This window comes from Malaclemys terrapin, chromosome 19 (genome assembly GCF_027887155.1).
Source record: "Malaclemys terrapin pileata isolate rMalTer1 chromosome 19, rMalTer1.hap1, whole genome shotgun sequence".
Taxonomy (NCBI): Eukaryota; Metazoa; Chordata; order Testudines; family Emydidae; genus Malaclemys; species Malaclemys terrapin.
The window spans coordinates 1555050-1570756 of NC_071523.1; the positions used below are offsets into that span (position 1 = coordinate 1555050).

Consider the following 15707-nt stretch of genomic DNA (forward strand, 5'->3'; position numbering starts at 1 on the left):
TGTTAAGAGAGTGCAACATTAGTTCTATGCTCTAGCCTGAGATTAAAAACTATATACAGAAACCAAGTTAAAATGTGAGAATTCTAACTACACCTCTACCCCGATATAACACGAATTCGGATATAACGCAGTAAAGCAGTGTTCGGGGGGGGGGGGGGGGGGGAGAGAAGAGGGAGAGAAGGTGTGCTGGATCAAAGCAAGTTTGATGTAACGCGATTCACCTATAACGCGGTAAGATTTTTTGGCTCCCGAGGACAGCGTTATATCAAGGTAGAGGTGTAGATCATTCAAGCTGTATTCCAAATATTGTGCAGTGATAGTACAAGACAGCATATAAGATACTGAAAGCTCTGGGTTCACCACCCGGTAAAATTATCAGAGTTGTTAATAGGCAGCTGTCAGTCGGAGGAAACCACATGTCTTCCAGACTGAAGTCAGAAGCCCTAGTTGCAGTATCAGGCAGATCATCAAAATTGCCCTCCACAGTACAGAGAGATGTGCAAACTTGCCTTCTACCAGAAAGATGGTGGAAAATTCTACTTTAATGAGGTCACATAGGTAGTGTGGCATGGCCATATGGCCAGAATTAATAGAAAGCCATATTTTAGCAATGAACATGCAATGAGACCCATATAGATGGATCCTTTTCCCCATGCTGAGCCAAATTAACTCCAATGTGAATCAACAAGAGCCAAATGTAAGCGAGAAGGCTTTCCTTTTAATTGTAAGGCAAACTTTCAAGCCCAAGTTCATTGTTGCAAGGTGAAGATACTGTAGTCTTGGGGTGTGGTAGCCTCCTAATGCAGCTATTAGATTTGCAGGTATTAAATTGTTTGCTTTTTATTGTAGAAGGCCTTCCACAAGCAAAGCAACTTGTTGGTCAAGCAAGTCACTCTGCTTCACCAAACTATCTGACTGTTTACAGGGCAAAAGATTAAACTTTTAATTAACTCTGCCCTTAATATTTTAATGACCTTCATAACTCAAACCGTAAACACCCTTAACTTGAGTTCTAGCCAAATTTTAAACATGCATTAAAAGCAGATATAGGTGCTGATGCTGCTTCTCCAGAGCCACCTGCCAATATTTTAGACTTAAAGCTCTCCAGTTGACAAATCAGGGAAGCAAGGAAAATGACTATATACAGAATGCTATGAACTAAAAAGTAAACAAACTGAGAAATATTCTCTAATCTATCCGTTTTAGTAATTTTAGGTGGAATATTTTCAGACAGGTGCGATATTTTCAGATGTCTCTCTTTAATTGCCATTATTTTACCATTACCACACACCTTGTTCTCTGACTTCATTAAAAGTTTTATCTGAATTGGGAGTACAGGACTGGGCCCACATTTAGGATAGAAAACTCAAATTGTTACTCTAGTCAACCCACTGAGTAGATTCAAAGCTCTGACGACTAACTTTGCTGTGATACCAGGTTGAAAATTAAAGCACTTCTTGAACAAAAGGGGGAAAAACTTAAATACCCTCTCAACAGGCAAGGAGACTAATGCTTTGTGGATGCTACAGAAACAGTAGGATTACATAGGAGTTGGTACCTTAAGAAATTCTGTGATACAGTCTGTCAACTGCTTGTGCCCTTGGATATTTAACTCCAGTTCATAAAATTTCGATATGAGTTTGGACTCCCTGCCACACTGGTTACAGCTAGAATTAAAAATAAATTAAAATATATCAGTACATGGCTTAATGGGTCAGTCATTTAACCATCATAAAACTTTACTGCTGAAGTTCTTCCTCTGATTGTTAAACCAGGAGAGAGACTGGATTAAATGATCTCCAACACACTGTTTCCAAGATTGCATGGGTTACAGAAGAGGACCTTATACAGAGGGAAGACAGCACCTAGCAGGAGTGCAGAAATGCCCATTTACAACTGGTATTTGCGCTATGTTTCAAATATAGTTTATGAATCCACTACCGGGAAACAAAACAGGCACTGGGGCAGCTTAATACCATATATTCTAGATATAGGGAATTAATCCACATACTTTAATTCAGGTGACTATTTGTGAGTTACTTTCCTTTACTAAATGATGAATTACAAAAAAATAGGCAAACTGTAGAATGTTAAAAATGCCATCTTATTTTTAAGAAACTCAAGACTTTAAAAACACTGAAAACATTTGTTAAATTATTTTTAAACTAGAAAGTCACCTTCTCTTCTGCTACAGATTTAAAAAGGCTCCTTCCCACTCATGCCTTCCCTTCCCCCCTCCCCCCCGCCGAAAAAAGCCTTCAATATTTGTAGAAAGGTGACCAGAAGAATAGGCAAACACACTGAGCAAGAAAGCACCACTAGAGAATTAAACCAACTACTTACACAGTGACATATGCATACTCTCCACAAAACTGCTTTTGAACAATGTTCCGTACATCTGGATTTTTTTGTTTAGACAAAGTATCCTCTAGTAGTGACATGAATAGCTTTGAAAATTCCTGGGCATCCTAGAACAAAACACCAATACTTGGTAATATATTGCAACTCAAAAGTGGAGTCAGAACCTACCTCTCTAATTTACTTGAAATATCAGTGATGGAGACCCACATACCAAATTACACAAAAGCTTACTAAGGAGTACGATGAATAGAAAAATACAAATCAAGAGGGCTAAGAAAAAATTGAACTTTACTAAAGGGAGATTAAGACACATAGCATGAGAACAGCAGCATGAATTAAATTGGTACAGTGCTGGTAGCTAAGAAATGTTTGATTTCTGCATTGCAATTTGCAGGATTCTGAACAATAGGAGTGGCTTATATACTGTATAAATCCCATTATTCTCACTTTATAACTCCACATTGTGAACCAATCTTTTCCCCAGAAGAATACTGAAACAAATATTTGACTGACAGGCTTTTTCAGAGCATTGCTTATGTTGTAAAAACAGCACACAGTAGTTTAAAGTGTATTAGTCTTCCTTTGTTATGGAACAGCTTCTGTGTGAGGAGAGATTAAAAAGACTGGGACTTTTCAGCTTAGAAAAGAGATGAGTAAGAGAGGATATGATGGAGGTCTATAAAATCTTGACTGGTGTGGAGAAAAATAAATAACAAAGTCTTATTTACGCCTTCTCATAACACGAACTACGGGGTCACCAAATGAAATTAATAGGCAGCAGGTTTAAAACAAACAAAAGGAAGTATTCCTTCACACAATGCACAGGCAACCTGTGGAACTAGTTGCCAGGGGATGTTGTGAAGACCAAAATTATCACAGGGTTCAAAAAAGAAAGCGATACATTCATGGAGGATAGGTCCATCAATGGCTATTAGCCAGGATGGGCATGAATGCAACATCATGCTCTGAGTGTCCCTAGCATCTGTTTGCCAGACGCTGGAAGTGGATGACAGGGGATGGATCACTTGATGATTATCTGTTCCGTTCATTTAAATCTGAAGCACCTGGCCATAGCCACTGTTGGAAAACAGGATACTGAACTAAATGAGCCATTGGTCTGACACAGTATGGCAGTTCTTATGTTTTTATGTGACAATACTCAATCACTGTTTCATGACATCATTTCTTATCTTCTCAAAATAATGTTTTATGGCATTTCTTTTAAAAAGGCTAGAACACACTTGCCATACTGAATATTAAAATCATAGAATCATAAAAGATTAGGGTTGGAAGAGACCTCAGGAGGTCATCTAGTCCAAAACCAACGAAATCATCCCAGACAGGGCTTTGTAAAGCCGGGCATTAAAAACCTCTAAGGATGGAGATTCCACCACCTCCCTAGGGAACCCATTCCAATGCTTCACCACACTCCTAGTGACATAGATTTGCCTAATATCCAACCTAGACCTCCTCCACTGCAACTTGTTCTGTCATTTGCCACCACTCAGAACAGCCAGAGCTCCATCCTCTTTGGAACCCCCATGGAGCCATTGATCACTACCCGTTGAGCCCGACAATCTAGCCAGCTTTCTATCCACCTTACAGTCCATCCATCCAATCCATACTTCTTTAATTTGCTGGCAAGAATACTGTGGGAGACCGTATCAAAAGCTTTGCTAAAGTCAAGATACATGATGTCCACCGCTTTCCCCATATCCACAAAGCCAGTTATCTCAACATAGAAGGCAATCAGGTTGGTCAGGCATGACTTGCCCTGGTGAATCCATGTTGACTGTTCCTGATCACCTTCCTCTCCTCCACGTGCTTCAAAATGGATTTCTTGAGGACCTGCTCCATGTTTTTTCCAGGGACTGAGATGAGGCTGACTAGTCTGTAGTTCCCCAGATTCTCCTTCTTCCCTTTTTTAAAGATGGGCACTATATTTGCCTTTTTCCAATTGTCCAGGACCTCCCCCGTTCGCCACAAGTTTTCAAAGATAATGGCCAATGGCTCTGCAATCAAATCAGCCAACTCCCTCATCACCCTCGGATGCATTAGATGACCTCTAGAAAAAACAATCACCCAAGTGTGGCTCCATTATCCTTCTGGGTTTCTCATACCTCTTTGAGACCCATCATGACACCGCTTTGCAGTGTCTTAGCACACAAATACAGGTTACTTCCGTTTACATGATAGCTCTAGTCAAGCAACAGAAAAGTAGAAGCACAAGCAAACAAGACAGCATGATTTTAATCAGTTGTTTCATTTTAAATCTAGGAACAGCTCCTCAAGGTGTAAATCGGCACAGCTCCAATTAACTCTACCAAACAATGCCAATTTACACCTGACAATCCAATCAACAGGTTTTTATGCTCTGTTACAGGATAAATGTTCCACCATGCTCAATTTGTTCAAAAGGAAAGCTCGTCAAATTTAAAAACCTCGACTACCTGTTGTTGTCCTGTATCCAAACCTAGCGCTTTAACAAACCCGGAGGGATCAATGTATCGTCTATTACTGTTCTGTAACAACGCAAACAAGTACTGAAGATGTTCACAAATTGTCTGGGGTTCATAATCTATTGGGAAAAAAAACATGCCCAAGTTAGTGATCAGAAAGTTACTGTTTTTCTCAAAACAAGACAAGAGAAAATTAAAGTCATTCCAATTAGAATAATTTACTTTTTGTTAGTCAATGGATTAAACTATTTTTAATAAACATCTTCATGGTCAGAAACAAGCTGTCCTTGTTTACAGCTCAGATTACAAATCATCATGAGCTCTAAAGTGGTTAAATTAAGAATCAGAAAATCAGTTCTAAAGATGACAGATTTTCCCATTTTAGACCGTGCTGCCTTTCCCACAGCCAACACTCAGTAGGGGGAGAAGGCCCTAAGGCTATTAGTTAATAATAAATTCTGTTCTGTTGTACACTTGAGGTTTTCCACAGTATTTTGTTGCTTTCAAGTACCATATCTTCTGAGTACCTCCTCCATCAAATGAGACGATGGGCTAAAAATACCTCACAAAAAATGGACAAAAATTCATTTTATCTGGTGTGAAATACCAGCTGCAATAGTAAGTTTAAGCAGCATGGTAAAACAGATATTACCATGCAATAATCCACAGTGTAAAACAGAAAGCAGCATACTATTAAGCCACATTAACTGCAAAGCACACCTATAGCACATTAAACAAAAAACATGGGCCACTGGTCTAATCTGGTGCGAACAATCTAGTACATTATTCTGGCACCAACCGTGGCCAATGCCAGATTTTTCTACATAATTTCCTTATGTGGGATTGAAGTTCTCGCATGAAATATGCTTATGGGTAGATCCTTCTTCCTAACCCCAGTCAGCTGGTGGGAGAATAATGTCCTGAAACATGAAAATTAATATTTCTTATAATTTTTCCCTCTCTAGTCACTTAATATTGTTTACCACTTTTAACTGTATAAAGCAGAAAATGACTTCACACCATAAGGTTCACAAAATTTCAGAGTAGCTCATTCAAATACATTAAAACTTCTCTCTTTGCTGAGATAATTAAAGCAACTTTTGCTTATAACAAAACAAAGGCTTAGGAGATGCTATGACCTTCCACTAACCTCTGTCTTTTGGGATGCCTTGACCAGTCACATATTCACTGCAGGTGCTTGGACACAAGTAAAGGGCCTGCCGAAGTTCCAAGTTAAGAAACCACATCTGCAAGAAAGTGTTCACGTAGCATGTGGCTCCAAGGTTTGTTAGGCCTACAAAGGCGTTCTAACATAAAACAGAAAACATTATATGAATTAATTCCTGTTTAAAAGGAGCAGATTGATAAAACTGACTGTCAATTAGGCTCTTACTAACTCATTTAAAAGCAGCAGTGTAGAAACTAGTTATTGGTGCTGAGACTCTACAGGTTTATGGAGTTTTCCTTCAAACTTCTTAGTCTCCAACAGTACGTGTCCAATCAACATGATGTCATTAAATAGACAATTGTTCATCTGTAATTCTGCTTACCTGCAGATATCATCTGACTCCATTTATACTAACCATAGAATCATAGAATATCAGGGTTGGAAGGGACCTCAAGAGGTCATCTAGTAAAACCCCCTGCTCAAAGCAGGACCAATTCCCAACTAACATACGTCCCTGTCCTGTTTCTTAACTCTGAAGGGAAGCATGTAACATTTTGAACTTCTAAGGGCTTGTCTACATTACCGGCTGGATAGACGGGCAGCGATCGATCCAGTGAGAGTCGATTTATCGCATCGACTCCAGTACTCCACCAGGGCGAGAGGCGCAAGTGGAGTTGACGGGGGAGCATCAGCCATCGACTTACTTCAGTGAAGACACCGCAGTAAGTAGATCTAAGTATGTCGACTTCAGCTATGTTATTCACGTAGCTGAAGCTGCGTAACTTAGATCGATTTCTCCCCCCAAGTGTAGTTCTCTTCTGGTGATTTCTTTGGATGCCCCTTACCCTTAGAATATAGAGAACTCATTGCATTCTGCTCATCAAGGAAATGAAATTGAATGCTCTAGGGCAGTGGTCTCCAAACTTTTTTAATCGCGCACCCAATCAGTAAAAAAATTTTTGAGCACGCACCCCCCTGCCGCGCTGGCTCTACCTTTTTGCCAAAGCCAAAGCAAAAAAAAAAAAAAAAAAACACGCTCCTCCTGCCGCACGCCCCCAAGGATCCTCTTGGGCACGTCACTTTGGAGACCTCTACTCTAGGGCACTGAGCACTCAGAGTTGGTCTCAGATGGGGAATGAGCAGCTAGTGCCTCAAATCTTTGAAACCTAAGGGAATTCCAGACTCATGCTAGGGAGCTGAAAACCAGTAGTGGGAATCCTGTCAATATGGTATTCTTTGAAGAAGACGGTTCTTCTATGTAGGCCCTTAACCTACAAACACTTAAGCACATATGTAAACTTTACTCACATAAATAGAAAGCATTTGCCAAACTAGAGCTACAGTTTGAATGACAAAAATGAGTTTCTTTTACCTTTTTCCTCCGTTCAGAGTTTGGGTCATCAATGTTGTGAAAGCTATTTTCATCAATTTCTCCTAGCCAAACATGTTCACCAATCCCAACCAAACAGTTTGGGTTTCCTCTGCAGTTTCTTCTACAAAAACAGTTATGAAAACATTAAATTATAGACCATACATTTGCCATTTGTAACTAGTGCATAAACAGGCAGCAGACAAGGTGAACTAAATTAGTTTTATTTGCAAAACAAAGGACAACAGCAAACAGAATAAAGAACACACAGAAGTAACTTAAGAAGTTCTCTTTATTAATAGTACGTGCTCTTTAATTTATGACCAACAGGCTCTGTTTTTTACTGAACAGGCTTGGAGGTACTGATTAGTGTTAATCTCAGTACAGCTCACCCAAACAAAATCCTTGTTTTAGTTGTCGAAATGAGCAGAAATGCCACTTTCTCCATACAGGGCATTTTTATTTTGTTTTACAAAGACAATTTACAGCTCAAGGTGACTGTGCCTGATTGCTCTTGACAACGCTCCTATGCCTTGTCCAACTATGTACAATTTCATCCTGCTCACCCACACATAATATGGTGACAAGTCAGAGAGGGTGGAAAGGGCTTGATGTTGTAACTTGTTCAGGAGGCACTTATAAGCCATGGGGGGGGGAGAGGGGAGAGGAGAACAGTTTTTTATTTTAACATGCTTAAACTAAGCTGGTTGCATTAATGGTGTATTTTCTACCTAAAGGCATTTATCACTGTCGTATGAGAGTTTTCAAATACATTTCTGTACACCACCTCCCCGCCCCCCCAATACTGGGCACAGAAATAGCTCTGCTGCAGTTATGGTAAGTCCATCTGAAGTTTGAACAGGTTGGTTTCCACCAGGCATAAAGTCCAAAGTTAATAACTTTGGCAAGACATTGAAAATTAAAGGAACAGGGTCACCTTAAAAGTCACCAATGTTTCGTTTTTAAACACGCTGACAAAACAGATCTTCTTTGCTTCAGAGTGCTTACGCTTTGTCCCGCACAGGGCTCTGGCTCTGCTCAGGCTGGGCGCTGCTGGGCGCTGCTGGGCGCGGGGCCGTCGGAGGGGAGGGGCGGGTCTCCGAAGGGGCTGAACTCCGCAGCCAAGGGAACATGAGTCGCCCCAGAACCAGCGACCCCCCCCCCCCGGCAGCGACGCGCTGAGCTCTCCGGCTGGCGGGAGGCTCCTTCCCGCTCCTGCCATCGGAGCCGGGCCCAGGCGCTCCCCTCAGGGCTGGCCGGGCCCCGCCAGGCGCTTCCTGGAGAGAGCGTCCGCTCCTCCCCAGCCTGCCGGGGAGAGCCTGGCCTCGGGGCGGCCCAGACGCCGCGGGGACGGGCGGGCGGGCGGGTTTGGGCCTTCCTCGGGCCGCTGGGGGGAGGGGAGGGGAGGGGAGGGGAGGGGCGGGCCCGGTACCTGCACACGCCGCGCTGGCAGGGCTCCAGCCCAATGCGATAGGCCGCCTCGATATGCTCCTGCGTCACCTCCTCGGGCGGCACGCTCTCGGTCCAGCGCCAGGCCGCCTTCTCCAGCTGCAGCCGCGGGGCCATCCCGCTCCGCGCCGGGCGCCGCCTGCGGACTAAGGAAGCGGGTCAGACGCGGCCCGGCCCGGCCCCCCGCGACACGGACGTTGAGCGCGCGCCCGACGCCTGTACCGCGCGGGCTCACAGGGAGCCCCCCACCTACCGCGCGCCCGCTCGCTCCCGCCCGCTCCTCCGCGTGGTACCTGGCCGCCCCCTGGCTGCAGCCCCTCCCCCGCCGGTGCGCGGCCCCGCTCAGCCCGGCCGGGCGGCTCCTTGGCTGCGCGCCTGGCTCCTGGCTCTCGGGCCCAGGTAGGGGCTGCGCCGACGCGGTGACGACATGAAGCGACCGCACGTGAACTGGTGACGTGAACACACCGCGCGAACACCGTCCGCGACGTGAGACGCAGGGCACTGCGGGGGGCGTGGCCTGCTGCTGTTCCCTGTTGGTGACCCCGCGCTGTCATGGGGCGGGGCCTAGTTAAAGGGCCAGAAGAGACTAAATCTCGCCCCCCCCCGCCCGTTCACAGGGGGCGAGTACCGGCGGGGCGGGGCGGGGCGGGGCGGGGCTCAGAGCGCCGGGAAAGCGCTCTCCCCGCGCCTCACACTGCTCGGGAAGCCAGACCAGTCTCCGGCTTGTTCGTTCGTGTCAGACAGCGCTGGGCGGCGGTCTTCCCTTTCCATGGCTCTCTCGGGCCATGTTGGCGGGGTTCTGCCCAGACAGGCTGCTCGAAAATACCCCTGTGTCCTAGGGGGGGAGAGACGCAGGATCCGCTCATTAGAATCCATCAGAGAGGCATAAAGGCAGGCCTCGAAGTCCCAAGCAGTCGGTGACTCCTCCTCGCCTGGGGTTAGCTGTCTGCCTCCGTCTCTCGTTCTCCATCAATTGCTCCTGGGTATCTTCGACAGAGCCAGGGTCTGGGTTTCTTCTTTCTCTGGAAATAGGTTTGGGAACTGAAAGGTTTGTCCCTGACCCAGCTGCACGTACGCACCCTTGTAATCTGGCTTCTTCACTTTCTGGTCCTTGTGGGTCCTTTTATTGTTTGCACCATAGTGTATTCTGGGCCTCACAACAGGCACTGGCACGTTGCTTGTTGGCAGGCCGGCCGGCCCAGCCCCACCCCCTGACGGGGATCAACGTCTTCCCGCAGGCATGCAGGCCCTGCCCACCTACCACCCCCAGTGATTGGCATCTCCGAGGCTGCTCCAGGCGCAGACGCACTGCCTGGGCTGCCGGGTAAGTGCCCCCACGCAGATTTCTTTTGCATTTTTCTGCGCAGGGGGCACAGACATTTGTGGGCCGTATGAATTCTGTGCCCCCACGGGGGCGCAGAATTTTGTCGGGAGTAAACAGTTTTGGGGATGCATCAATGCCCATTCCTGCTTCAAGAGAAGAGAGAATCTCTCTTCTATGCTGAGCTAATAGCCTGTAGAGTAGAGCATATTAATAGTTACTCTGTTCCTCATAAGCTTGAACTTCAGTTTGCTGCAAATTAAAATCCAGCATGGTCAAGAAGGCTCAATATAAGAAAATGTACAGAAAAGGACAGGAATCTGAACCTGTACTAAACAGTCACTTTGCAAGTACTGTAAGGTGGAAATCTGTGCATATTATCTGGGGTGAGATCTGAAGGAACTGAGTATAATCCCCTGTGTGGCCAACAATACATCCACAGGTGCTGTCAGTAAGATGGCAGAAATCCTCAAGGATGAAATTGGATCACTTTAGATGAACCAAAGTATACAGCAGTTATTGATTTGCTTCTAGGCCTGCACTTCAAACAGCAGCTGCTCAATGACCTTGACACACTGCCATTTTCTTTGCTTGTGGATGAATTGACTGACAGTTCACTTCAGATGCTTTCTTATATTTTCATCAAATACTTCAGTGCTTATAAACACGTCTCTGAGCATGACTGAACTATCTGAACCACACAGGGCATCACAAAAACTATACTGCAGAGTAACAGCTTTAAAACTTCATTGTACTTGCTACAGATGCATGAAAGTTTAGTTGCATTAAAATTGATGCACTGTTTAGTTTTAAGAGCACAACTCTCTAATCTTCAGTTTATATCTAAGACTAAGATTTTGCATGGTTATTTTTACTAAAAGTCACGGACAGGTCACGGGCAAAAACACAAAAATTCACGGAAGCCGTGACCTGTCCGTGACTTTTGCTGCTGTGGCTCCATGGTTTTCCCCTGCGGGGAGCTGTGGGGTACCCCTTCTGCCCATGGCAGCTGGAAGCTGCAGAGGAGCTCCCCTCCACCCACAGTGGCTGGGAGCCGCAGGGTGACCATATTTCCCAAAGAGAAAACGAGACACCGCCAGTTAATTCCTGGACTTAACTATCTGGAGTAGTTTTGGATCATCTGAAAATTTTGCTACCTCACTGTTTACCCCTTTTTTCCAGATCATTTATGAATATGTTGAATAGTACTTGTCCCAGTACAGACCCCTGGGAGACACCACTATTTACCTCTCTCCATTCTGAGAACTGACCATTTATTCCTACCCTTTGTTTCCTATCTTTTAACCAGTTACCAATCCATGAGAGGACCTTCCCTCTTATCCCATGACAGCTTACTTTGCTTAAGACCCTTTTGTGAGGGACCTTGTCAAAGGCTTTCTGAAAATCTAAGTACACTATATCCCCCTGGCCATATGCTTGTTGACCCCTGCAAGGAATTCTAGTAGATTAGTGAGGCATGATTTCTTTTTTAAAAAAAACATGTTGACTCTTCCATCAAATTATGTTCATCTATGTATCTGATAATTGTTCTTTACTATACACCTCTACCTCGATATAACGCTGTCCTCGGGAGCCAAAAAATCTTACTGTGTTACAGGTGAAACCATGTTATATCGAACTTGCTTTGATCCGCTGGAGTGCGCCGCCCCGCCCCCCCACCTCCCTTCCGGAGCACTGCTTTACCGTGTTATATCCAAATTCATGTTATATCGGGTTGCGTTATATTGGGGTTTGGCTGGTACTGAAGTCAGGTTTACCAGCCTGTAATTACCGGGATCACCTCTGGAGCCCTTTTAAAAAAATTGGTGTCACATTAGCTATCCTCCAGTCATCTGGTATGAAGCTGATTTAAATGATAGGTTACTGTCGGAGAATAACCAAGTTCTCACTTTTTGTTTGGGTACAGCAAGTCAGATACTTTATTTTCTGTCTATCAATTGCATAGAAGGAGAGAGCTAAACAGGTCTCTCAACAGGTAAACAGTTACAGCAAGCATTTATACCTTTTGTTACAGACAATAATGAGCAACAGTTGCATTTTGTTTATATATAGGTCATTCTGATATCTTGTTTTGCTCACTAATGTAGCTCTTAGTCTACAGTCCATATTATCTACACATTATCTACACAAGGTCGCAACTTCTCACAGTTCTTTCCCCACTCGCCTCACACATTCCTCGCTTCTACAAATCTTGCGTTATTAGGGTTGCAGTTAGCCTGACTCTTGCTAACAAACTGTCATGCATTGCAATCCCCTTCCTGTCAGTTCTTTCTCTGCTTCCACAATCCCTCCCCACCCCCTCTTTTGTACTACTAGTACAACAAACATTTTCAAATCTGTATTTGAATTAAGTCTTGGGCCTGGTCTACACTACGACTTTAATTCGGATTTATCAGCTTTAATTCGAATTTACCCTGCAACCGTCCACACAACGACGCTATTTATTTCGATATAAAGGGCCCTTTAAATTGATTTCTGTACTCCACCCCGACGAGCGGAGTAGTGCCAAAATCGATTTTAACATTTCGAATTAGGGATAGTGTGGCCGCAATTCGATGGTATTGGCCTCCGGGAGCTATCCCACAGTGCATCATTGTGACCGCTCTGGACAGCAATCTAAACTCGGATGCACTGGCCAGGTAGACAGGAAAAGCCCCGCGAACATTTGAATTTCATTTCCTGTTTGCCCAGCGTGGAGAGCACAGGTGACCACAGATAGCTCATCAGCACAGGTAACCATGCAGGCCGATAATCGAAAAAGAGCACCAGCATGGACCGTACGGGAGGTACTGGATCTGATCGCTATATGGGGAGAGGATTCAGTGCTTGCAGAACTTCGTTCTAAAAGACGAAATGCCAAAACTTTTGAAAAAATCTCCAAGGGCATGATGGAGAGAGGCCACAATAGAGACTCAGATCAGTGCCGCGTGAAAGTCAAGGAGCTCAGACAAGCCTATCAAAAAACAAAGGAGGCAAACGGTCACTCCGGGTCAGAGCCGCGGACATGCCGCTTCTACGTTGAGCTGCATGCAATTCTAGGGGGGGCTGCCACCACTACCCCACCTGTGATCGTGGATTCCGGGTCGGGGATAGTCTCATCAGCTACACCTGAGGATTCTGCCGATGGGGGAGAGGAGGAGGAGGAGGAGGATGAGCTTGCAGAGAGCACACAGCACTCCGTTCTCCCCAACAGCCAGGATCTTTTTCTCACTCTGAGTGAAGTACCCTCCCAACCCTCCCAAGCCAGTATCCAAGACCCTGACCCCATGGAAGGGACCTCAGGTGAGTTTACCTTTTAAAATATAAAACTTGTTTTAAAAGCAAACAGTTTTTAATGATTACTTTGCCCTGAGGACTTGGGATGCATTCGCGGTCAGTTCAGCTACTGGAAAAATCTGTTAACGTGTCTGGGGATGGAGCGGAAATCCTCCAGGGACATCTCCATGAAGCTCTCCTGGAGGTACTCCAAAAGCCTTGCCACAAGGTTTCTGGGCAGTGCATCCTTATGCCGTCCTCCATGGTAGGACACTTGACCACGCCATGCTTGCAGCAAGTAATCTGGTATCATTGCCTGACAAAGCCTGGCAGCGTATGGTCCCGGTGTTTGCTGGCATTCAAGCAACATCCGTTCTTTATCTTGTTGTGTAATCCTCAGGAGAGTGATATCACTCATGATAACCTGGTTGAAATACGGGAACTTAATTAAGGGGACAGAGGTGGCCGTTCCTACTGGGCTGTTTGCCTGTGGCGGAAAATAAATCCTTCCCTGCAGTTAGCCAAGCGCAGATGGGAAATTGGCCCTGAGCTTTTCGCGTTTGGCTAGCAGGGATCTTCCCTGTTACCAGCCACGCAGTGGGGGGAGGGGTACCGTGATCATCCCAGAGAATTTATGGCGGGAGGGGGGCGGCGGCGGGGGGGGGGGTGGTTAGTTTGGTTCCTGCAGGGATCTTCCCTGATACCAGCCACGCGGTGGGGGGAGGGGTACAGCGATCATCCCAGAGAATTCATGGCGGGAGGGGGGGGTGGGGGAGGTTAGTTTGTTTTCTGCTGCTGCTGAATGTTAACAGAAAAACCGCAGCACTCTACAGGCTATGCTTGGTATGTGGGAAAGGAGGGCGCAGAAGCTGTAAGACAATGGCTTACCATGGCCGCATGCAAGCCGAATTCTGTTGCCCAGACCTGTGATCTCTAGCAGCAAAGCCACAGGCACTCAGCATTAAGAGGCAAAATGCGACCTTGCACAGAAATCACATGTGCTATGTAATGTGAATAGTGTTGGTCACCGTGAAAGAGTATAAGCATTGTTCTGCAAAATGTATCTTTTTAAACAATTCTCTCTTTTTTTCCCCTCCCTACAGCAGCTGCAAATTCCTCAAGCCTCTCTCCTCCATCCCGAAGGCTATCACAGATAAGGCGTCTTAAAAAGAAAATGCGAGACGAGATGTTTTCAGAAATTATGGAATCCAGCCGCAGTGACAGAGCTCATCTGAATGAGTGGAAGGAAACGGTTGCAAAGTATAGGAAAGAAGCCAGTGAATGTGAGGACAGGAGGGACCAACGTGAGGACATGAGGGACCAACGTGAGGACAGTAGGGACGCTCGAGATGAGAGGTGGCGGCAGGAAGATCAGAGGAGGCAGGATGCAACGCTGGGGCTGCTGCGTGAGCAAACAGACATGCTTCGGCGTCTGGTGGAGCTTCAGGAACGGCTGCAGGAAAACAGACTGCCGCTACAGCCCTTGTTCCACCCTCCCCCCTCCCCATGTTCCGTATCCTCCTCACCCAGACGTGTAAGAACGCGGAGGGGGGGAGACTTCGTACACCTTCCCATTCCACCCCAGTAGACAGCCCAAGCAAAAGGCTGTCATTTTTTTAACCTTTTTTTAGTGGTCTTTTCCTTCCCACTGATCCTCCTCCCAAATCCCACCCGGGTTCCCTCCCTCTTTTTCTAATCTATTAATAAAGAATAAATGTTTTTTAAATGATAGTGACTTTATTTGGTTTGAAAGAAAGCTGGGGGAAGGGGGAGGGTGGGTTCCTTACAGAAAATGAGTCAATAAAGGGGGCGGGTTTTCAAGAAGGAGAAACAAACAGATATTTCACACTTTAGCCTGGCCAGTCATGAAACTGGTTTTCAAAGCTTCTCTGATGCACAGCGCTTCCTGATGTGCTCTTCTAATCGCCCTGGTGTCTGGCTGCGCGTAATCTAGGGTGACCAGACGTCCCGATTTTATCGGGACCGTCCCGATATTTCCTTGTTTGTCCCGCGTCCCGACCGACATGCGGTCGGGACAACCGGACAAACAAGGAAATGCCCCGGAGCCTAGAGCCCGGAAGTGCTCGCACCCCCCCCCGCCCCGACTCCGCCCCCTCCTCCCCCGATTGGCTCCCTCCCCGAATCCCCGCCTCTTCCCCGGGCTCACCATTCCTCCCCCCTCCGCAAGCGCTGGAGGGAGGCCCGGGAGACTCAGGGGAAGCGCGGGGCCGGGGGCCAGGGTGAGTAAGAGTCCGGCCTGGCCCCGAGCAGGCAGGATGCAGTCGGGCGGTAGGGAGAGGAGGG

At 46.0% G+C, this 15707-nt stretch overlaps 2 protein-coding genes across 5 annotated transcripts in view; one reads left to right on the forward strand and one right to left on the reverse strand.

Moving 5' to 3' along the window:
- USP48 (ubiquitin specific peptidase 48) overlaps positions 1 to 9370 on the reverse strand; it is a 54414-nt gene extending 45044 nt beyond the window's left edge. For 2 of the 4 annotated variants that reach the window (XM_054008980.1, XM_054008978.1), the window contains exons 1-7: positions 9100 to 9370; positions 8790 to 8952; positions 7361 to 7481; positions 5971 to 6127; positions 4812 to 4939; positions 2344 to 2468; positions 1559 to 1667 (exon numbers count right to left, since the gene is read on the reverse strand). In XM_054008980.1, coding sequence (XP_053864955.1) covers positions 1559 to 1667; positions 2344 to 2468; positions 4812 to 4939; positions 5971 to 6127; positions 7361 to 7481; positions 8790 to 8923 — 774 coding nt within the window. In that variant the 5' untranslated portion in view covers positions 8924 to 8952; positions 9100 to 9370. Of the gene's footprint in view, positions 1 to 1558; positions 1668 to 2343; positions 2469 to 4811; positions 4940 to 5970; positions 6128 to 7360; positions 7482 to 8294; positions 8661 to 8789; positions 9029 to 9099 lie in introns of those variants that run through there. The other 2 variants (XM_054008979.1, XM_054008981.1) reach the window with 2 other exon arrangements.
- A 129-nt stretch (positions 9371 to 9499) lies between these two features.
- Positions 9500 to 15073, forward strand: LOC128826008 (uncharacterized). The gene is made up of 2 exons (XM_054008982.1): positions 9500 to 13430; positions 14507 to 15073. The coding sequence occupies exons 1-2, from the start codon at positions 12887 to 12889 to the stop codon at positions 14989 to 14991; spliced, it is 1029 nt and encodes a 342-aa protein (XP_053864957.1). The 5' UTR covers positions 9500 to 12886; the 3' UTR covers positions 14992 to 15073.
- The last annotated feature ends 634 nt before the right edge of the window (positions 15074 to 15707 follow it).